Consider the following 23852-nt stretch of genomic DNA (forward strand, 5'->3'; position numbering starts at 1 on the left):
ATAATCACAGCGCAAAAACAGAATGAATATCCTTCAAAGGAGGTGTTCACGCTGAGGCTGCATGGCCAACTGTATACCATGACTTATGCCATATGTGAGGGATATAAAAAGGAATGTAATAAACCCAAGGCACATGAGAAAACAAATATTTAAACAACTGTAGAAGTAATGCAGGAAAGCCACATGACAATCATGGTAACTACAATTCCACACACATTACAGAGTAAGAAGACCTTGGAGCTCAAGGAAGAGTAGATATTCACAAGGCAGCCAGGGAGTTAACTATGTAAAAGCAAGGAAGTATAAAACAGAAGTGTATGCCCTAAAATATCAAGCAGTTTCATAAAACCCCAATATTTGCACTTCATAGAAACACAGCATATGTTAGAGAGAGAGGCGGAAACTGCAGCTGAAAAGTTAAGCAAGAGCCAGATCAAAAAGAACTTTCTACAGCATGCTAACAGGTTGGAATTCTATTAACATCTAGCACACCATGGAAGAGAATCCACAGGTGACATGTATTTCAGAAGGATCATTCAGGAAGCAACATAAATGAGTGGCATAAGGTTAAAAGCAGAAAAACCAATTCGCTAGTCAGTCTACAGTCTGGTGAAAAATGGAGAAAAACAGTAGCAATAGGACTTCCAGTAGGAAAGGAGTAGAGAGGCATTAAACATGCAAACTCAAAAGAAACTAGTTGAAAGAAGACTCTAGATACCTCTAACAACTTGTAATCCTACTGAACCAAGACTATCATCTGTTTTCTTAAGTTTCCAAAATGACATTAGATTATAATTGTATGCTTGTGTGTTAGCATACACATATAAAAACATACACATAAATTAATGTTGGACTGTTAAAATAATCATCTTGGAAAGTTATGTTTAGAAGCCATAGTACCGTAAGTAAAAAGATTTTAGAAACCATTTTTTGTTGTCAAACTGAAATATACTTTTGTTAATAGTGACAAATAGTCATGGTTTAGGGTGGTGTTCATTTTGGTATATATGTAAAAATCATTTTTACCCTTTTCTGGATAGTTGAGTTTGCTAATATCATTTTTTGGTAAAAAATTAAATATAACTTCAAAATATAATAAGACTTCCTTACATCTGTTGTTTAAATGACCTGAGAGGACAATTTCAAAATATCTGAGCAAAGCCAGAATTATTCTAACATACACACTCACTCCTAAAAGGACCCCTTTTGCAGAACATTCATTTGGATATATCATATATTTGAAAAATTAGCCTCAAAGTATATTTACTGACATGGAAAATGTCTAAAAAATAACATTATTTTTAAAATACAATAAAAAACCATTCACACAGGTATGAACATGCTTCTCTATATTTTGTTTCGTCTAGAATGATATAATTTGAAATAGCTGTATTTAAAAAATATTAATAATGTTCTCAATATCTCAATACTTTATACAGCCATAATTTATGGGAATTTTCTATCTCCAAGCACCCTTTAAGCTGTTGGTTCATCTTATATAATCAGTCAAAAAGATAATGTTCCTTTCTATCATTAAACTGAATGAAAGCAAAACTAAAGTTTCCCAAAGCCTCATTAGTACATACATTTCTGGAAGTAAAGTTTTTAAAAAGTTTTCATGAAAAAAGGTGGATTCTGTGATATATATTTTTGATACATTCCTTAGTGAAACATAATACAGCAGAAATACATGAATATTTATAAATTAGGCAGTAGTGTCTGTGCTGCCATGATCAAACACAGGCCTAAAAACCAAATACAAGATGAATATTATATATGCATGTGTGTATATATTAAACATATACACAGTCTATACTCTCCACTTACACTAGTCCTGAGGAAACTAACCATAAAAATGTGATGCTCACATACAGTTACTGCTATTGGGCAATTTGAAATACTCTAAAGGCTCCCACTGGCCCACAGTTTCAGAGTCTTTCCTGTAATGTGGTATTGCATACTATTTCTATGGTTTTAATTCACAAGAGAAAGAAAACTTAGTGCAATGAATTCAATCAGCTTTTATGTTAAAATTCCTTTTGACAAATAGGGACATATTACATTTATTTAAAGTGAAGGATTTATGCATTCTTCAACTGGCGAGACTGTTTAAATGCGGGAGTGTGCTGATAAATATGTAACTGAGAGTGCTGACTTATTGTGTTTGTCAATTTCCATGGTGTAAATATACTACTCTAGACAATTTGGAGCTACCATGTAACATGAAGTTGTGAAGAGATGCACAGTGGTACTCCATTGTAGTTATTTCCATAAAATACATACCCCTGTAGTGCATATGTATGCATAACCTCAAGAACAAAGATAACAGTAAAATGTTGCCACATAATTAGAAAGTGATGTTTGCATATTCATTACCTTTTGTCTTCATATAATTTATTTAATTGTAAGTTTATATGGTTAAGAATGGCTGTGTTTAACAATCACCTTACAAAAATCCTGAAAATTCAACCATCAGCTCTCTCACAAGGCTGTATTAGTGGGCACCAGCACACCACTGGAAAGCCTAATCAGATAAACTAATTTTTAAAGCTAAACTAATAAAGGAATTCATATTTTGGAAACTCATTTAACCTAGCAGCTTAAAAACTGCACATTTTATGTTAAATAATAAAGTTACACGTTTTATACTAAAGTCACATGAAGAATAAAATGAAAACCTGCTTACAGTGGTTGCTTATCAGTCTTGTTGCAAATGCAACCATCTGCTACAAGTTAAGCATGTTAAATTGACAAGCTAGAGCCTTCTCAATTAACTGCTATAAAGGACCTCCACATGGCAATCAACTTCATGAAATTGAGAGTAAAAAGAAAAATGATATAATTTACTTAAGAACAAAACAAAAGCAAAACAAAACAGCCTGTGGCAGGTGTATCACACCTATTAATCAATTCACTGATGTCTCAACTCATTTATAACATGGATAGAAATAAACATTCAATTTGTTTCATCCATGTCTTATCCTAATCATTTGCTTTCGTGAGGTAAAATTTTCTAAGAATAAATTGTTACAAGTTTATTAATAATCCCTTCAACAATGCAATAACTAAATTAAAAATTTCTCTTTGGCTATTATTACAGATGATAAAAATCCTGGAGTTTTTCTTTCTATGATAGCAGCAGTAAGGGCATAGACTCTTATCTTCAAAGGTTAGGAGATGAACACAATACAGTGCAATCCAGGTCTTTGAAACTGGCAGCCTTGACCTTACACTGACCTGTTTAGTGCGGTGTGCCAAGCCAAGGACTTCAAGGTAACCCCACATGGACCAGGGCAACCCTTTAAAGACAATCTGTCATTCAGAAGATAAAAACTCATCCTGGTGACAGCAGCCCTAACTTCCCTGTGGGTTGCAGCCTGAACAATGGAATGGAGGCAGTCCTGCAGCCCACTAGCCATGTGTGTTATCTTCAGAGTGAGGATGTCCTCTGTAGATAACTTCAATGCATCTAAAATTCTAGACAAAAAGAAAAAAAAAGAAGGAGGAACATAAAGCTATTTAAATAAAAGCTCACACTTATTTCTATTATAAACTCTCCCAAAAGCTGTTTCATCTTCATTTTCTTTTAACAAAAGGTTGACTTACAGCCAAAAGAAAAACTGATACATATCTGTCAATATTAGGATTTTACATTGGCATCCCAAATGTTTATATTGACTTTTCCTCCTTATAAAAATTTTTATTCACATAAGACAGACAGGTTAGAATATTAAGATACTCAAAAGTAATCACCATCACACTAATGATAACACTCATGCATATACTTACTGAGATTTTGTTCTAATCCAGAACCCTTTTCCTAGTGATTCACATCTATGAACAAATCAGACTTTAACCTCTAAAACAGTACAGAGTAAAATGCTTTTTCATTTAAAATTTTCCCGTATGACAGATGGTTAAAAGTAATAAACACATGTAATATTTAAAAGAAAGTAAAAATTATAACTGTTAAAAAGCAGAATCAGGTGATACCAAGGGAAAAAGCTACTGGACCTAAGGAAAAAGTGAAACTTAACTAATTAATTACAATTAATTAATTGCAAACGCTTTTTAAACTAATATAAGAGCTTACTCTTGCGTTTTAGTTTCAGAGTTCATTTGCTTCAACAGGTTATCACTTCCATGATACCATGACAGGTTCCAAGCTATTCTCAGCATATCTGACACCGGCTTCAAGGCCAAACAATCAGCAGATAAGGGCAAAACTATGGAGTAAGGACTCACAGCATGGTGTCCAATTACATGAACAGGTAGATGATACCTAAAGAAAATGTGTACAAATAATTACCAACTTTCAAATTCTTAAATGCTACTCAAAAAGATGAGCCACAAATGAGGGCTAGTTCAATGCCTCCCAACCCACAATAATGCAAAGGTTTCTCTTAGTCCCTATTTTAAACAATTATCATAATTTATACAGTATTTCAATTATTCTTTTCATCTCCTCTAAACTCCCCAGAACACTTAAACCCTTTCTTGAGGACTTACCACATTCTATGCTATATTAGAGTTGTTGTGGAGATAACTAATGCTCCTTGAAGTCAGGGACCATGAATACAGTGAACCAAACATAAAAGGTGTTCAGCTAAAACACTGATATTTACTTTATGCCAAACACTGCTTATTTTGTATCATTCATTCACAGTTACATGGTATGGCACTATGATACCTATTTTACAAATGATCAAAATGAGGCTTAAAGCTGATAAATGAATTGCCTATGATCATACAGGTCACTAAATGACTGAATTCCAGCTTATTGTTTTCACTTGAGAACATGGTTTCATCATCAATAAATTCAACAAGAACCAAGAAACATGTTTAGAAATAAAAACAGATTCAATAGCAGTATCTTTTAAACCAAAGTTAATTTTGTTCTACCATAAAGACACATGCATGTGTATTTTGTCTCAAGTTTTTCCTTTAACATGGTGAAATAATCTAACATGCATGTAAATTTGCATCCTAAAAGGAACAAAAAGAAATTTTAAAACTCCTAAAATGTATATGGAACAAAACATGGTCCTAAATAGCCAAAACAATCCTGAGCAAAAAGAACAAAGAGGGAGGTATCACACTGCCTAACTCTGAATTATGCTACAAAGCTATAGTAACCAAAACAGCATGATAGTAGCATAAAAACAGACACACAGACCAATAAAACAGAATAAAGAATGCACAAATAAATACACATATTTGGTCAATTTTCAACAAAAGCACCAAGAACATAATTTGGGGAAAGAACAGTCTCTTCAATGAATGGTACTCAGAAAACTGGATATCCATATGCAGAAAAATGAAACTATATCTCTCGCCACATATGAAAATCAAATCAAAATGAATTAAAGACTTAAATGTAAGACCTGCAACTATGAAACTACTAGAAGAAAACATTAGAGAAATGCTTCAGGACATTAGCCTGGGCAAAGCAAAGATTTATTAAGTAAGACCTCAAAAACACAGGCAAGCAAAGCAAAAATAAGTAAATGGGATCATATCAAGCTAAAAAGCTTCTGCATAGCAAAGGAAACAGTCAACAAAGTGAAGAGACCACCTACGGAATGAGAGAAAACACTTGCAAACTATTCAACTGGCAAGAGATTAACCCACCAAAATATATAAGGAACTCAAACAACTTAACAGCAAAATAATAATAATAATCCAATTAAAAGCTGGGCAAAAGATCTGAATAGAAACTTCTTAAAAGACATACAAATGACCAACAGGTATATGAAAAAATTCTCAACATTACCAATCATCAGAGAAATGCAAATCAAAACCACAATGAGATATCTCACCCCAGTTAAAAAGGCTTTTATCAACAAGACAAAAAAAAAAAAAATAACAGATGCTGGCAAAGATGTGGAGGAAGGAGAATGCTCATACACTGTTAGTGGGAATGTAAATTAGTAGAGTCATTATTGGAAACAGTATGGAGTTCCTCAAAAAACTAAAAACAGAACCTACATATGATCCAGCAATCCCACTGCTGGGTATATATCCAAAAGAAAGGAAATTGGTATGTCAAAGAGATATATGCACTCCCATGTTTATTGCAGCACTATTCACAATAACCAAGATATGGAATCTACCTAAGTGTCCATCAACAGATGAATGGGTTTTTAAAAATGTGGTATAAATACACAATGGAGTATCATTCAGACGTAAAAAAGAATGAAATCCTGTCACTTGAAACAACATGGATGGAACTGGAAGTCATTATGTTAACTGAAATAATCCAGGCACAGAAAAACAAACATCACATGTTCTCCTTTATATGTGGGAGCTAAAAAATAAAATAAAATAAAATAAAATAAAATGATCTCATGGAGATAAAGAGTAGAATGATGATTACCACAGGCTGTAAAGGATGGTGGGGAAGGGGGGAATTAAGAAGGGATGGCTAATGGGTACATAAAAATTTAGATAGAAGGAATAAGATCTAGTGTTCAGTAGCACAATAGGGTAAAAATAGTTAACAGTAATTTGTTGTATATTTCAAAATAACTAGAAGAGCAGATCTGAAATGTTCCTAACACAGAGAATCAATAAATGTTAGAGGTAATGGACATCCTAATTACTCTGATTTGATCATTATACATTGTATGCTTATATCAAAATATCACATGTACTCCATAAATATGTACTATTATATACCCATAAAAATAAAATAAACTCCCCCAAATAAATAAGCAAGCAAGCAAAGTGCTGTGGGATATAGCTGAAGGAACTCCTAAGAGAATGGGGAACACAGTTCCTTCAAAGAAGCAACAATAAAACTGACAGCCAATGTTCCTACAAAAAATGGACTCCAACTGCCAACCTAGAATTCTACACCTAGTGATAACATTTTTTAAAACAGAAAGAATTTTTAGATTAAAAAAAAAAAAACCTGACAGAAATCATTCCTAATGTAAGTGCACTACATTAAATAATAAAAAACTCTTAAAAAAAAATTCTCAGATGGAGGCAGAAAAACCAAAAAAGCAATAAAAAGTAACAGAAACGACCAAGGTATACAAATCTAAATGACTACTTACTGCATAAAATAATTATAATAACATCTTATAGAATTTAAAATACGTATAGAATTTAAATACATGACAACAAAAGAAAAAAAAAAGAAGAGCAAATAAATGGAATTAATGTGTTCTAAGGTCCTTGCATTGTCTGGGATGTGGTAAAAATACTAGTTCACAGTCAAGGAAGTAAATTATAATCTCTATATTATAAAATAATAATCATCTGTATAAAATATATAGAAATAATGTATATAGAAGAATACTTAGCTGGGCACAGTGACTAATGCCTGTAATCCCAACACTTTTGGGAGGCTGAGGTGGGAGAATTGCTTGAAGCTAGGAGTTCAAGACTAGCCTGGGCAACAAAGCAAGATCCCAATCGCTACAAATAAATAAGTAAATAGAATACTTAATGTACATATAACTACAAGTTAACAGCTGGAAAACATGGACTAATTTTAAAAATTAATCAAGAAAAGCCAGAGAGGAAAAAGAAAGAAAAAAACCACATTGGACAAATAGAAAATAGCAAGCTAATAATCTGTATCCAAAAATATTAGTAATTCTAGTAAATGTAAAGTGCATTAAAATATTCCATTAAAACTGTAAATAATGTCAGATTGGACAAAAAAACTCAACTATATACTTCTTTAAAAAAAAAGTACATTTAAGGACAAAGAACAGCTAAAACTACAAGGATGGAAAAATACATATCATGCTAACCACTAACCAAATAAAAGCTGGTGAAGCTACAGTCATAAGAGATCAAGTGAATTCTATATGATGAAGCACTGCTAGAGATAAAGAAATAATTTCATAATGATAGAGACAACCCAGCAGCATGTTTACAAACTAAATTACATGGCCTCAAAATACATTGTCAGCCAGAATGACAATGTCATAGTGGAGATTTTAACATGCCTCTCTGCTACCTGAAAGAACTTCACACACATATAATAAAGTAGACACAGGGAAGATCTGAACACTATCAATAAACCTGATATATTTTAATACTTATAGAACAGTATATCCAACAACTACTACATATACATTATTATTTTCAAGTACACATGGAACATTTTAAAAAGCTGACCATATGCTGGGCCATAAAGTAAAATTCAACAAACTCTAAAGAATTAAAATCATAGAAAATATTTTCTAATGTCAATATTAAGCTAAATATTAATAATAAAATAACTAGAAAACCTAATAAACTAAATCTTCACTAGTTACCCCCAGTAACTCTAAACAACCCTTGCATCAATGAAAAAAATCACAAAACACTTAGAAAATATTTTGAACTAAATAATAAAATATGGCATATCAAATTCGTGGAATATACCAAAAGCCATACTTAGAAACACTGATAGCTTTAAATGAAAGGGCGGCTAATAATCAACAGCCAATCCTCCAGTAAGTTAGAAAATGAACAGCAAATTAAGTCTGAAAAACATAGAAGGAAGAAAATAATAAAAAGCAAAGAGTAATACATCAGGACCACTTTGAGATACCACTATACATCCATCAGATGGGCAACAATTTTTTAAATGCCAACATTACTGTGAGTAAAAGAGTAATAAAACCCTTTCTCCTCTTTACGGACAAACATGATATTGAGGTAACTCTCTGTCCCTTTACCCAGTAAAATCAGATAGATATGGAATGTCAAGAATTACTAAGCTGCTTTGCTTATGATGAAAATGACTCCCCACATCTGGACTGAGACATCTAGGAATAAACTATAAATGCATGATAGGATGTCACAGCTCTGAGCAATCTTGAGTGCTGTGGCTCTTATAAGCAACCTGGAAACTATGCCTACAGCACACTTACTAGAGAACATATTTTCTATTTGGGACATGAGGCTTCCAAGGCAAGACAGATCCCAGCACCCACAAATGTGATCTCATTCTAAGCATGACTACTGCAGTCGTGTGAGTTTCATTATTTAGCCAAACTAAACACCATTAAGACTGGTAATGCAAATACCAAAGGCTAGTGAGGATGTGGGGCAGCTAGTACTTTTCCACTGATGGTAGGAATGTAAATCAGCACAACAACTTCGTAATACTGTCTGGTAACATCTACTAAAGCTAAACATAAATATCCTATATTCCAACAATGACACATGTTCAAGAATGTTCTTAGCAGTCATTTATTCATAATAGCCCAAAACAGAAAACAAATTAAACATCCACAAATAGAATGGTAAATAAAAGTGTTGTATATTCTTAGAATACTACATAGAATAAAAATGAACCAACTATTGATTGCTTCATGCAGCAACATGGACAAATCTCTCCAAGTTGAGCAAAAAGCCAATATAATAATGCACTCTATTTATAAAGTTCAAAAACTAGCAAAAATAATGTACAGCAATAGAAATTAAAATAGGATTACATTTTGGGGTGGTAGAAGGTAATGAGAAAGCACAAAAAGGGTTTCCAGTCTGTCAGTAATATTCTATGTCAATCTGTGTGAGATAAATAAGTACGTTTACTTGGAAAAATTCAAGGGCTGTACCCTTATGACTTGTATGCTTTATGTACGATATATGTCAATAAAAACAATTTACTTTTTACAAAAGTCTAAAGAGTCATGAAAACCAAATACAATGCAGAACCTTAACTGGTTATTGCATTCTGAAAAAATACACACAAAAGATACTTGGAGATAACTGGAGAAACCACACCATGTTATAGAATTATTTTTAATCTTGTTAGATGGGATCATATTGTAGCAGTTATGTAGAATAATGTCCTTAACTTAAGGATGTGCATGCTGGAATATATAGGAAAGGAGTGAATTTATGTCTGAAACTTATTTCCAATTGGTGGGTGAGGGAGAATTAAATATAAATAAAAATATATATTAGGAGAGACTCATATGTAAATAATTGATGACTCTAGGCTGAACGACATACAGGTATGCACTGTATAGCTTTCAACTTTCCTGTAAATTTGAATGGTATCAAAATAAAAAATTGGTGGTGGGGAGATATACTTACTGAAATCTTCAAAGCACCATTGTGAAGGAACCATGAAAGCCCAAGTTATGGGATTTAAATGCTAAATGAAAATTGTGACAAATTATAGATTTTGATTTCCCTTTCTGTAACAACATTTCTTCCTTCAAGAAAATCAGAGAAATAAATCCTTTACCTTCTAAAAACGGAAACAGGCAAACTGAAGACCGATGGCAAAGAAGGTTTATTGGAAGGATTAACAGACCTATTTCATAAAAGAAAAACAAAAACAAAGAAACAACTGAGTAGACCAAGTTTTGTCTAACAAATACAACTTAACTCACTTCGTTGACTGCAAATGAAATCAAGCAGTGCAACTGAGTCTATCATTTAGTATAGAAACAACATGTTTGCTACTTCCTAGATTTGCTTATGAAGAGTAAATTATGCTTTAAAAAAAAAATTCCACATAACAAATGATTCATACAATGCAGTGGTGGGACAAGCAGGTAGACTTTGTGTGTCTCCTCCCACGGATCCTGCTCAAGATCAGTGCTAATCATATACTATCGTCCTAAACATCTTCTGAGGTTTTTTAAAAATCATGAAATATTAAGAAAAAAACACATAGTTCAAGGTATGTACTAAAAATGTATTAAAGACAAAAATTACTGCAGTCATTTTAAATTTTATATTTAGTAATGTTTAAAAATAAAATTTGAGATAGACTTTCTGAGCCAATAGGCTTTTGAATACTGTTTATTCAAATCAAAATTCATACCACATATGTGTAGCATGGACAGCATAAGCTTCGTAAATCAGAAATTTCCATGCCTTGCTATAAGATTACACCAGATACCTGAGATAAATAGTTAAGAGTAAAAAACTTATAAATTCTTATATCTCACCACATATCCATTCTTGATACTTCATCAAATAATAGAAGACAAAATAGTGCTCCAACTTCAGTCACGACACTACAATCTTCATGAAATATTAAGGAAACTGAATAAAAAGAAGCACAACTTTATGAAATATTTGTACGTCTAGAAAGAATGAACTTCAAATTTAAAATATCTTGATTTGAAGAGAAAAGAAATGCAACATTAACCCAGATAAGGTGACACTAAAACACAGGCTTTCATCTCAAACTTGTGGATGTACAAGAATCACCTGGAAGGCTGGTTAAAACAGTTTCTGATTGGATAGGTTTAGGGTGGAGCCTGTGAATGTGAATTTCTAATAAGTTCTCAGAGGATGCAGATGCTGCCAGTCCAGGAGCCACACTTGTAGATACACTCACTAGACACTGTCTAGTTTTAGGTAATTAGAGAAACGAACTGATACAGCCTCTAAGAAGGTTATGCCGAGTCAGGTAATTCTAGCTAAAGTTTCCTCACCAAGAGATCTTATTTTATAACTTTTGCCCTTTACTACAAACATGTGATCACAGAACTTGGATTTGACTTTAAAATGTTATCCTTGGGCTGTGTCATTGTTTTGGTTCCTTTTAATTATGACAGGATGATGGAAAAGGGAAGTGCTCTGAATGGACAGACTTAACACTAGCTCTACCACTTACTACTTAGCTAAGTGCCCTGGTGAGATTCTTTAACATTAAGTCTTAGTTCCCACTTCTGTAATGATCCCAATGCTACAATTTCCTTGAAACCTATGAAATTCTAAACAAAGAAGTACGATGTTATCTCACAGGAATAACAACATAATACACAGTTAGCAAATTCAGGGAAGCAGCAATAAGAAGTTTTGAGAGAAGAGATTTTTCCTAACTGCAGGAAAAGAAAATCATCCTTATGTAATTGGCATGATTAAAAATAGCCATAAACCAAAAAGTAAAGAAACAGAGAACATGTAAAAATTAACTTATACTAAAATAGACATTTCACATCAGTGATGAATAGGATGAACCATAATATTTCCAAATAAATAAGAAATTACAGCAATGCCTTTGCCTGATTTAAAATTTAATTTTTTTAAACAACACTCGAAACACAGGAAAAGTGTTTTCAATCTGGAACTAGAGAAAGTCCTACTTGAAGAGCATGATAAAAAATTGCCCAACTGCCATAACAGAAAAGTTCTATATGTTTCCATAAAATATTTAAGTTTAAGGTTAAAAATATAATAATAAATAAATTTAAAGGATAGAAAAGTTGAGAGAAAATATTAATCACATAAAATCAAGCATAAGGATTGTGCCTATCTTATAATAAAAAAACCCTACAAGTCACTAAAAAGAAATTAAATACAACAGGAAAATAAGTAATCCATAGATTAAGAAATTTGAATATATATGAAAAGATAACTTCACTAAAACTAAAATAAGAAAATAAAACAATTATATATTTTTACCTATAAGATTAAAAAAAATTAATGAGACATATTCAGTGTTGGCAAAGTTGTAATGAAAATAAGCATTTTTAAACACCTTTGGTGAGAGTGACTTGGAAAGGAACTTAACCATTATCTTATAAAACCTCTTTGACCTAGGAATTCCAACACTGAATGCACAAAGATGATCACACAACATGATTACTGTCATGGTGAAAAATCTAAAACAAATACCCAATAACATAGCAAACTGAAATTCTGAAACACCAGTGCAGTAGTTTTTAGGGTTTTTTAAAGAATGTATACTCACATGAAATAATATAGAAAGATATTCAAGTTACATTTCCAGTTGAAAAAAGGAAGCAACACAATACTGTAATATACAGAATGAAAACTACATGTGTATGTAGAAAAAATCATTCGGAAAAATACATTCCTAATGATAACTAGAACAGTCTTCTTTGGGGAAATTGAGAACGAGAAGAAAATGAAAACTTTTAGAATTTGTATAGTTCTATATTGCCTGAATTTTTACAATGGGGATGTATAGGTCTGTGATTATTTAAAACAGAAACAAACAAAGGTAAGGAAGTTTCGATTCTCTCTCAGTAGCAAAGTAAATAACCCAATAACCATTTTTTGGTTATAGCCTTGGCCAAGTTGCTAAATCTCTCTAGACCTCACACTGAGATGGTATAGTAAATGATTTCTAAGTTAATTTCTAACCCTGAAATACACTATAGAATTCTGTCATAACATAGTTTATAATTCAAAGCAGTGTTATCTGAGAAGTTATTTATTGTACTCCTTTGATCCACTATCCATGCTACAGAAATAATCTTCCTAAAACACATACTCCCCTGTTTAACAACCTTAAACGGCTCTTCACTGCTGTTTAATAAAATCTCCCAGGCCCTGCACGAACTGCCCTCCCTGCCTCATCCCATCATTTCCCCTTCACTCCACACTCCCCAAATCCAGCCAGCTCCATCTCAAACACATCAATTTCTCATACACACAACCACGGCTCCATCTAGAAGTCAATCTTGCCTATTTGAACTCCAACTCATTTCTGAAATTCCATGTTAGATGCCACATTCCCTAGAAACAATCTCTGATACTTTTCACCAACCAATCTGACCAGCATGTCCTCTGGCACCAGGAATCCCCAATTACAAGTAGTACTGTGGTGTACTGTATATTTACTTGTCAATGTCTCCAACTCTACTGTAAGCTCCATGAGGGTCATTTACCATGCTCATCAATATAACCCAAGGGCCTAGCATTGCACATAGCACAAAGCATGTGCTTAATAAACATTTGCTGAGAAATGGGTTTTCTTGGTTAAGCAGCTGGTTAAAAATTAATTTTTCGGCCAGGCACAGTGGCTCACGACTGTAATCCCAGCACTTTGGGAGGCCAAGGCAGGTGGATCACATGAGGTCAGGAGTTCGAGACCAGCCTGGCCAACATGGAGAAACCTAGCCTCTACTAAAAATACAAAAATTACCCAGGCATGGTGGCAGGCACCTGTAATCCCAGCTACTCAGGAGGCTGAGGCAGGAGAAATGCTTGAACCCAGGAGGCAGAGGTTGCACTGAGCCGAGATTGTGCCACTGCACTCCAGCCTGGGTGACAAGAGTGAAACTCTGTCTCAATAAATAAATAAGTAAGTAAGTAAAATTTTTCCTGAAACTAAATCCATTAATGGAGGATACCATATTCATTCTCAAACTCATTGAAAGTAATTTCCACAAACAGCAATGAAATAGAAAAACTGAAATACTGAAAAGGGTATAGATTATATTGCCTTGAAATGTGCTTTTGAATCCAATAGGTGTTCATAATAAGTTCCATGCTTGAATAATTTAAATGAAAATTATAAATGAAAAGGTAAACCAGGAACTAAATTCAAGTGAATGAGGTTAATAAGAAGACAATTATTAACAGGATTAAAGAAAACTAAAAATCCGTAACTGCTGCTCTTTCAGATGATCAGTCTATACAATCTTATAAAAACGTTATAGTCTACTCAAAATGTTATGAGCCTAAACACACTGAATCTGTTTAGAGCTTTACCTGGTTTTAGGGCTGCTACTTAAATAAACTGCATCTTACTCACTCGGCAAGCAGAAGCCAACAGGAGGAAAAAATGTTAAAATAAAATGACTACATTATAACAACATATTTTGAACATAAATCTCACTTATCTCCTATATGCCTGATAATAGACAAGATGAAGCACATTCAGATGCTTGTACGTGACTCTTCAGCACATTCAGATGATTCTACATGACTCTTGCAAAATATTAAAAAGCAGTGGCCTAAGTCTCTAAGAAAAAAAATAGTACAAAATGTTACCAAGCTCTCCATTGAGAAAAAAAAAAACAGAGAAGACAGGAAGGACAAAACTACATGAAACGTGTTCATCTAACACCTTACTAAATTAGAATCAAATTGAAATGGGTTTTTAAAAACCACATTTTATAGAATATAATAAATTTAGGCTCAGAGTCATTTAGGATGGTCTAGTTTCTACCCACACAGGTTGAGCCTATACCCTTAACATCTGTCAAATGGAATAATCAGACAAAATGTACCAAGATCCAAAGGTATAAGCAAAACAAGAAAGATGAAAGAGATATTGGAAAGAAGATAGTAATAACAGCAGCTGCAACTTTCTCTCTTTATAGATAATAGTTTACTGTCTGAGCACCAGATGACATCTACATCAAGGTACAAAGAACAATCAGAGGTTTCAGCTTTTCTCAGCTCTAGCCTCCACTCAGCAACAGGATCATAAAGCAATTTCCACAAAAATATTAAACATTTTCCATTTACGTTAGTAGTGTATTCACTAATAAATGCTGTTGTTCTAATAGTAAAATAAAAAGTAAATGTGACTTACAATTAAAGAAGAAACACTTAAAACTTAAGAACAATCTAATTATTAGCAGATTTTCTTTTATTTACCTCTGAATAACACGGTCAAAAGAGAAGACTGTTGCGAGAGCGAAACACGCATGACTGGATCACCACATAAAACCTTCCTCAAGAGTGTGAGGCATGGTTGTACCAAACATTCTACAACCTGGGCCAGGAAGAAAAACACAGCTATTTCATTTTCACCAATTATCAGGTGAGATCAAACAGACCATAATATTATCTTACTCTAAATTTTATGCGTTTTCATCAAAATTATCTGAAACTAACATGTAAATAAACACTAGGAATTACTTTCCACTGAAAGTAAGTTTCGTATATACTTCTATCATCTATCTTATGGAAATTTTAGGATTAGTTTTCCTTTATAGAGACTCCATTTTTCGAATTAAAAAAAAAAATGAATGAGATATGAGGTGTTACTTAGAATTTAAAATCCAAGTACTCATCCAAATTCTGCTCAGTTCAATTTCAGATCTGATTAATCAAAACAGCCTGTAAAACCATGTCTAGATGCACATTAGCCTTACCTTGCCATCTTGACTCACACATTCATTTAAATACTCAATTATTTTGTCAATTAAGCATAACTTTTTCACCACAGCATGCATTTTAATATCTGTAGATAAAAAAAGTTACTAAAAGTTAAAGAACATTTTTTGTAGTTTAAAACACGTATTTTGAAATACTCAGAACTGATATCCACACAACCTTCAAACTATTAAAAATACTTAGACCTGGGGTTGACATTAGAGTATGAAACTTTTAACTTTTTACTTTACGTACACCTGTCCAATTTGAAAATGTTTAAGTAAAAAGCATATCTTACTTCTGTCACATAAAATACAAAACTATAAAAAAAGAATTATGGAACTAGTTCAGACTCTGAAAACTACGAGAATTTAAGTGTACAAATGAATGCTTATATGTATACATGCAAATTATCTTCTTTATATTATTTCATTGACTCTTCCAAATTTATCACCTTCAAATGTTTATAATTCTCCACAAGCTCATGTGTAAAATATGACTTACAACATGAACATTTTTCTATCTATAAAAAAACTCTAACCTCAAACTATTAATAGCAAATATAAAAGGAACAAGATTATAATACACTATATATTTCTGGAGAACATGAGCTTCTTTTTAATAAGCATATATTCACATATTATGTTTGTAATAAAGAAGTTTTTGTATATACATAAAAAAATCTTATATGTATAGACATGCACACACGCACACACAAATGTTACCAGAACCCAAAACTGTAATTGCTTATATATTCATTACAAGTATTTAACAACTTGCAGACAAATTTTCTCCTATATTCTCATTAGGAAAAACACATACACTCACATACTGATATTGAAGTGGTAGCTATCACTGTAACAATCTTTAGCTGCTACTTAAAAAAAAAAATTTCCATTGCCCCCCAATATAGTGCATACCAAAATTATAAGGCATACTTTTGAAATGTTAGCAATATTGAAGGAATACTCTTTAACGAGTTTTTCTTGATCTTTTTTTTAACCAGGGCTTTCCACATTTTCTAGTCTTCTTTTCTGTAGTCTGTGTGATTGTTGTTAAAACTACAAATACATGGAACATGTTTTTTCAAATAACTCTCTCATTCCAGTTTCCACTAATGTCAAGACAAGAAGTGCTAACCATAAAAATCTTTTTACATAAACTCAAAGTTATCACTTCTCATAAATATTAAAGTACATACATCACATATGGGGAAAAATTCAAAACTAACCCAAAGAACAAAAGCCTATGGAATAACAACACTACAAACAAAGCTAACAGTGTATTACACTAGTTGTTTTTAAAAATAAACATTTATACACCATGGAATACTATGCAGCCATAAAAAACGATGAGTTCACGTCCTTTGCAGGGACATGGATGAAGCTGGAAACCATCATTCTCAGCAAACTATCACAAAGACAGAAAAACAAACACCGCATGTTCTCACTCACAGGTGGGAACTGAACAATGAGATCACTTGGACACAGGGCAGGGAACATCACACTCCCGGGCCTGTCACGGAGTTGGAGGCCGTGGGAGGGATAGCATTAGGAGAAATACCTAATATAAATGAGTTGATGGGTGCAGCAAACCAACATGGCACATGTATACCTATGTATCAAACCTGCACGTTGTGCACATGTACCCTAGAACTTAAAGTATAATTTAAAAAAATAAAAATAAACGTTTAAAGAAAAGGCATAGCTACAGTGTACTATTTTTCTTTTACCTACCACAAAAGTATTATTTGATTAATTTCCCTAAGCAAGATGGTACAGATTGAAAATATGATGCATGCACTCAGTAAACAGAGGAAGGAACATGCACTTCACTATTGGAAGTACACTAATATTTTAGAAAGAAGATAATTCTATCAAATGGCATTTTACAGGTCAAATAATAATAAGGCATTAGCAAACTTCTTCTGTAAGGAACCAGGTAGTAAGCATGTTGTTAGGCTTTGCTAGACACACACATATGGTCTCTCGCATATTCTTTGGTTTTGGTTTGATTTTGTTAACAACTCTAAAGATGCAAAAACCATTCTTGAGGGCTGTCAAAAAAAAAAAGGCCACAGGCTGGATCTGGCGCATAAACCATAGTTGCCAACTCCTGCCAGTACCATATGGCAATCTAAAATTCTATTATCAGCAGTACAGCAATCATTTTCCTTAAAAGACATTACCTTGCATAATCACAGCTAACTGTTCAGCAGCTGACTTTCTCAAAACGAGATCAACATCATCTGAGGTGAAGATTTCATATACCTTTTCAACAGTCTCCAACTACAAACCAAAAAAAAAAAAAACCCAAAATTACGTTTATCTGCTTTCAATTCTCCAATAAGATTTTATAGTTTGTGCCCTATGAACAAAAGCTCAAAAAGTCAACTTATTTCAACAACCAACATATTTACAGGTAAATTCACACAATGCTGGGTTAAGTAGCAGTTCTGTATTTAAGTCTTCAAGGAATTGCCACACTGCTTTTCACAATGGTTGAACTAATTTACACAGTCATCAACAGTGTGTAAGTATTCCCTTTTCTCCACAACCTCACCAGTATCTGCTATTTTTTGACTTTTAATAATAGCCATTCTGGCCGAGTGCGATGGCTCACGCCTATAATCCCAGCACTCTGGGAAGCTGAGGTGGGCAGATCATCTGAGGTCAGGAGTTCAAGACAAGCCTGGCCAACATGGTGAAACCCCATCTCTACTAGAAATACAAAAGGCCAACATTGTGAAACTCCATCTCTACTAAAAATACAAAAATTAGCTGGGTGTGGTAGTACACACCTGTAATCCCAGCTACTCGGGAGGCTGAGACAGGAGAATCGCTTGAACCCAGGAGGCGGAGGCGGCAGTGATCCAAGATCGCACCACTGCACTCCAACCTGGGCAACAAGAGTGAAACTCTGTCTCACAAAAAAAATAAATAAATAAATAGCCATTCTGACTGGTGTGAGATGGTCCCTCGTAGCAGTTTTGATTTGCATTTCTCCAATGATCAGTGATATTGAGCTCTTTTCCATATGCCTTTTGGCCACATGTATGTCTTCTTTTGAAAAATGTCTGTTCTGTCCTTTGTCCACTTTTTAATGGAGCTGTTTGTTTTTTTCTTGTAAATTTGTTTAAGTTCCTTATAGATGTTGGATACTCAAAGAAATACAAATCATTCTACCATAAAGACACATGCATGTGTATGTTCACTGCAGCACTATTCACAACAGCAAACACATGGAATCAACCTACATGCCTATCAATGGCAGACTGGATAAAGAAAATGTGGTACATATACACCATAGAGTACCACGCAGCCCTAAAAAAGGACGAGATCATGTCTTTTCAGGGAACATGGATGAAGCCGGAGGCCATTATCCTTAGCAAAATAACACAGGAACAGAAAACCAAATACTGCAAGTTCTCACTTATAAGCAGGAGCTAAATGATGAAAACACAAGGACACAAAGAGGGGAACAACGGACACTGGGGCCTACCTGAGGGTGCGGGGTAGGAGGCGGGAGAGGATCTGAAAAATAACTATTGGGTACTAGGCTTAGTACCAGGGTGATGAAATAATCTGTACAACAAACCCCCATGACACGAGTTTACCCATATAACAAACCTGCACAGGTACCCCTGAAACTGAAATAAAAGTTTAAAATAAATACATAAATAAATAAAATTTGCAACAATGATGCAGTAGGTCAGGAAGGAACTTAAGATCTAAAATAAAGAGTCATCATGTCAAATAAGTTTTCCTTTTTTTTTTTTTTTTTTGAGACAGGGTCTCACTCTGGTCACCCAGGCTGGAGTAAAGTGGTGCAATCTCAACTCACTGCAGACTCGACTTCCTGGGCTCAGGTGATTCTCCTACCTCAGCCTCCCAAGTTGCCGGGACTACAGGCATGCACCACCAAGCCCAGCTAATTTTTTGTATTTTTAGTAGAGACAGGGTTTCACCATATTGCCTAGGCTGGGCTCAAGTGGTCCACCCATCTCAGCCTCCCATAGTGCTGGGATTACAGGCATGAGCCACTGCGCCCGGCCCCTCTCTTCTTAATATACATTTTTGCTAGGAAGTTATTCATAACCCATTAATCCATTAGCAACCTTACAAAGGTAACAGAAAACAACCATGTTCCCTAACATCTTTACAGGTAGTACCAGGCTAACCTGAGAAAAGTGACCCAGACCTATGACTCAAGATTTCCCTGTTGCTCCCAGAAGCCACTAGCTGGTATTCCCGTGGACCTCTCCATTCTTTCTTTTAGAAGACCCCAGAGCAAACAGCACTCTGGGACTTGCTGTCCAGCACCCCTTCAAAGCTACCCCCCAGACAAGTCCCTTACTGTCACTTCATGCTAGAACAGAATCTGAGGTGGCAAAACCAGCATCAGGAAAAAGGGACAAGAAAATAACAAAGATGAAGCTCCTTTCTCCCACTCACTGCTATCTTCCAGTCCTAACATGGACTCACAGAAGACGTACTAGAATGCCCTCTCCCCACCTTCCTCCATACATCAGGGCACAGGAGTGACTACCAATGGCTTAGTACTCAGGGAAGTCCCAACCAGACCTGGTATGTGGCCAGTGGAAGACTCTCCAATCCTCCTGCCAGCACTGTCATACAGCCCTGAACATTCAGTTTAGAAGAACATAATGTGTTTCCCCATTAAAAAGCAAACAAACAAACAAAAAAACCGACTGTATTACATGTGGCTCTACCATACCACTACAGGCCTTGGCAAGTTAGTCTAAAATAAAACAGACAGATTGCAAACTTGAGTGAAAGGAGAAAGTACAAAACACAGGAATGAATCCATGAAAACAGTGGACTAGTGGACAGCTTTCTTTATAGAATTCTCCATCAGTCCAGTATGCTATAGGTACAGTCCTAGCTAAAGACAGGAAAATGTATTTACAGCCGCTGCCCATTGCTGCCATTACCATCTGAGCTCCACCTCCTGTCAGATCAGCGGCGGCATTCAATTCTCATAGGAGTGCAAACCGTATTGTGAGCTAGGTGTGTGAGGGATCTTGGCTGGCTGCTCCTTAAGAGAATTTACCTAATGTCTGATGATCTGTCACTGTCTCCCATTACCCCCACATGGGACTGTCTAGTTGCAGGAAAACAAGTTCAGAGCTCCCACTGATTCTACATTATGGTGAGTTGTACAATTATTTCATTATATATTACAATGTAATAACAATAGAAATAAAGTACACAATAAATATAATGCACTTGAATCATCCCAAAACAATACTCCAGCCCCGATCCCTGGAAAAATTGTCCTGTGAAACTGGTCCCTAGTGCCAAAAAGGTTGGGACCACTGCAATAAATCAACGTATCTAGAAGCCAGATAAAGCCAGAACACAATTTCAAACCAGCCCTGAATCCCCATACTTCTCTCCCTCCCCAGGACATACACAAACTGAAGAACGTCACATAAAATACATGATATAAAAATGTATCAAATTACCACACAGTAATAAACTCAAAATTTTAGTCACCTTAATAACCAGCTCTCTTCTGTCATCCAGTTTGAGTTCAATAGGTTTCTTCACAATGAATAAATTAGTAACTCTGGAGAGAACTCTGGAGTCTATTAGAGGACGCTTTGTATCAGCCCCTTCTTCACTGGTAAGATGGAATGCTAAAAGCTTTAATGCTAGTGAACGGACCCTAAGAACACAAAGTACTTAAGTTGAACTTTCGTGATATACAAATGTCTATTTTAAAAGGGCTTGTAATTACAAGTAATTATATATCAACAAAGTACAATAAGTAGTCACAATTATACTGCCATTACTAGTAATAATATACTTTTTCTACTAAAAATTCTTTGATATATAATTATAATGATTTATTCAATGTAATAGTTATAAAATAAACATCAGAAACAAAAAATAATAACTACAAATGAGACAGACTCCCTGAGATTAAATATCAGTAAACTTCAATAAGTACATCTGCGAATTAAATCAATAACTCCTGTCTTCAAATCTAGTGAACTATTCTCAACCATAAAAAGTATCACAGACCGCTGACCACAGTCCAAACGTTAAGTTGAACCCACAGGAGAGTAATGACGCTCATAATGGAAGTGTGATAACACTACAATGTATCAAAATCTTCTCATATTAGGGGTCAAACAGATTCCTGTCAAATATGAAAATACAAATACTTTTTCCTTATCTGGAAGGGATTAGGAATAAGGTCAGCTGAGTGGGGAGGTGGGAGACTTTTCAAGAAAAGAGTAAATACTGTATGCCACTAAACAATGAAATAGAGAAACAGAAAAACCACTGAGTGGACAAAGGTCACTGAGGCAGCAGATATTGAGACAACCATGTATCTGTCACTCCTCTGACAGGTTCTTGAACTACCTGGAAACTGGACAGATTTTAAGCAGTAATACAAGTTGCCAGGTTTTAAGAACTACCTATAAGACAACAATTAAAACATGCATCATTAGGGTGGCCCTCCTACTACAGACTAGAGCAGGTTGCCTTCTGTATGCAGGCCTGCCACCTTGAGCCCCTGTATCATAACTTTTATCTCACTTTATGACAATTAATAATAAAGAATAATTGATAATAAGAGCTGTATTTCCGGTTACACACTAAATGCTGAAAGCGCAGGGCCCATGTCTGTGTTGTGTGCTGCTACGTTCCCACAGCTCATAGATATATAGTAAGACACCCAATAAATACTTCCTGAATCTAACACAAAGTAGATATTTACTGCAATATTGTTAACTGATATCATCTCCAGAGGACTAATAAGTCACGCAAACTTTCTCCCTCTCCATTTCCTGAGTTACCTCAAGAGAGCTTAGAAAGGCTAAACACCTACCTAATAGTTTTCCTTTGTTCCTTACATTCTAAGCCAATGGTATCTGTATTCACATCTGGGGTTGTCAGTTGAGAGACAGGTATAAACCCTAGCAAAGGTGGCTAGAGATGAGATATGTAAAGCATGTATTTATGCATCTTGTTCTCTGGTATATACATTTAGCATCTTTTTAGGTTTAGCATAGGATGCCAGAATCCGGTTATTCCTATACATGTATGTAATTCTTTAAAACTTTTGAGTACAGTCATGTACTGCATAACAATGTTACAGTCAACAGTAGATCACATATACAACAGTGGTCTCATAGGATTATATTACTATATTTTTCTAAACCTTTTCTATGTTTAGATACACAAATGCCACTGTGTTACAACTGCATATGGTATTCAGTACAGTAACATGCTGTACAGGTTTGCAGCCTAGAAGCAATAGGCTATAGGATATAGCCTAGGTTATGTATGTAGTTAAGTTATTATTGCTTAGGTTTGTGTAAGGTACATTCTATGATGTTCACACAAGGACAAAATCACCTAACAAAGCATTTCTCAGGATGCATCCATGTCATTAAGCAACGCATGACTGTGTATTTATGTATAAGGTACACTATGAAGTTCTGAGAATATAAAGATTAGCCAACGGACAGGGTTCCTGTCTACATGGAGTTTATGGATGGGTTGATGGGATGGGGTAGAATTAATACAATAAGGAAAACAAATATGTCACTTGAATTGTTTCAAGTTCTGTATAATAGAGACTTATCTTACCCAAAGAAAGATCTGGCCTTTCCTTGCACTATGCTCCTGGGGGTGTCCTGCCTTAGAATGTCTTTATTAAACTGAGGACCTTGGGCCCGAAAAGCAAACAAGAAATGCCCCCTATTGTGTTAATTCTCCAAACTGGGGGTTTGTTCAAGTAAGGAGTACCACACTAGCATGTTAATTAACAGGGAACAGCTTTCCTGCATGTGTAGAAGACAACCCCTGAGAACACAAGCACATTAACTCCCTCTGCCCTACTTCTTCCTGGATCACCCACAACATTACTCTCTACAATACAGAGATATTTTAAAGACTATAATTTTCCTCCTTCCATTCTCTTAATAGTTTAGTTAACTTCCACCTACTTCCTTATTTTTCAGTCCAATGATCTGTCTA

At 34.6% G+C, this 23852-nt stretch overlaps 1 protein-coding gene across 4 annotated transcripts in view; it reads right to left on the bottom strand.

Annotated features, from left to right (window-relative positions):
* Positions 1 to 23852, bottom strand: part of RTTN (rotatin) — a 287438-nt gene that overhangs the window by 122629 nt on the left and 140957 nt on the right. For 3 of the 4 annotated variants that reach the window (XM_055368332.1, XM_019014234.4, XM_063699306.1), the window contains exons 18-25: positions 21354 to 21525; positions 18023 to 18122; positions 15834 to 15922; positions 15334 to 15451; positions 10917 to 11013; positions 10205 to 10273; positions 4094 to 4282; positions 3238 to 3477 (exon numbers count right to left, since the gene is read on the bottom strand). In XM_055368332.1, the coding sequence (XP_055224307.1) occupies positions 3238 to 3477; positions 4094 to 4282; positions 10205 to 10273; positions 10917 to 11013; positions 15334 to 15451; positions 15834 to 15922; positions 18023 to 18122; positions 21354 to 21525 (1074 nt within the window). The remainder of the gene's footprint in view (positions 1 to 3237; positions 3478 to 4093; positions 4283 to 10204; positions 10274 to 10916; positions 11014 to 15333; positions 15452 to 15833; positions 15923 to 18022; positions 18123 to 21353; positions 21526 to 23852) is intronic. The other variant, XM_055368333.2, reaches the window with a different exon arrangement.

Source organism: Gorilla gorilla, chromosome 17, assembly GCF_029281585.2.
Source record: "Gorilla gorilla gorilla isolate KB3781 chromosome 17, NHGRI_mGorGor1-v2.1_pri, whole genome shotgun sequence".
Taxonomy (NCBI): Eukaryota; Metazoa; Chordata; class Mammalia; order Primates; family Hominidae; genus Gorilla; species Gorilla gorilla.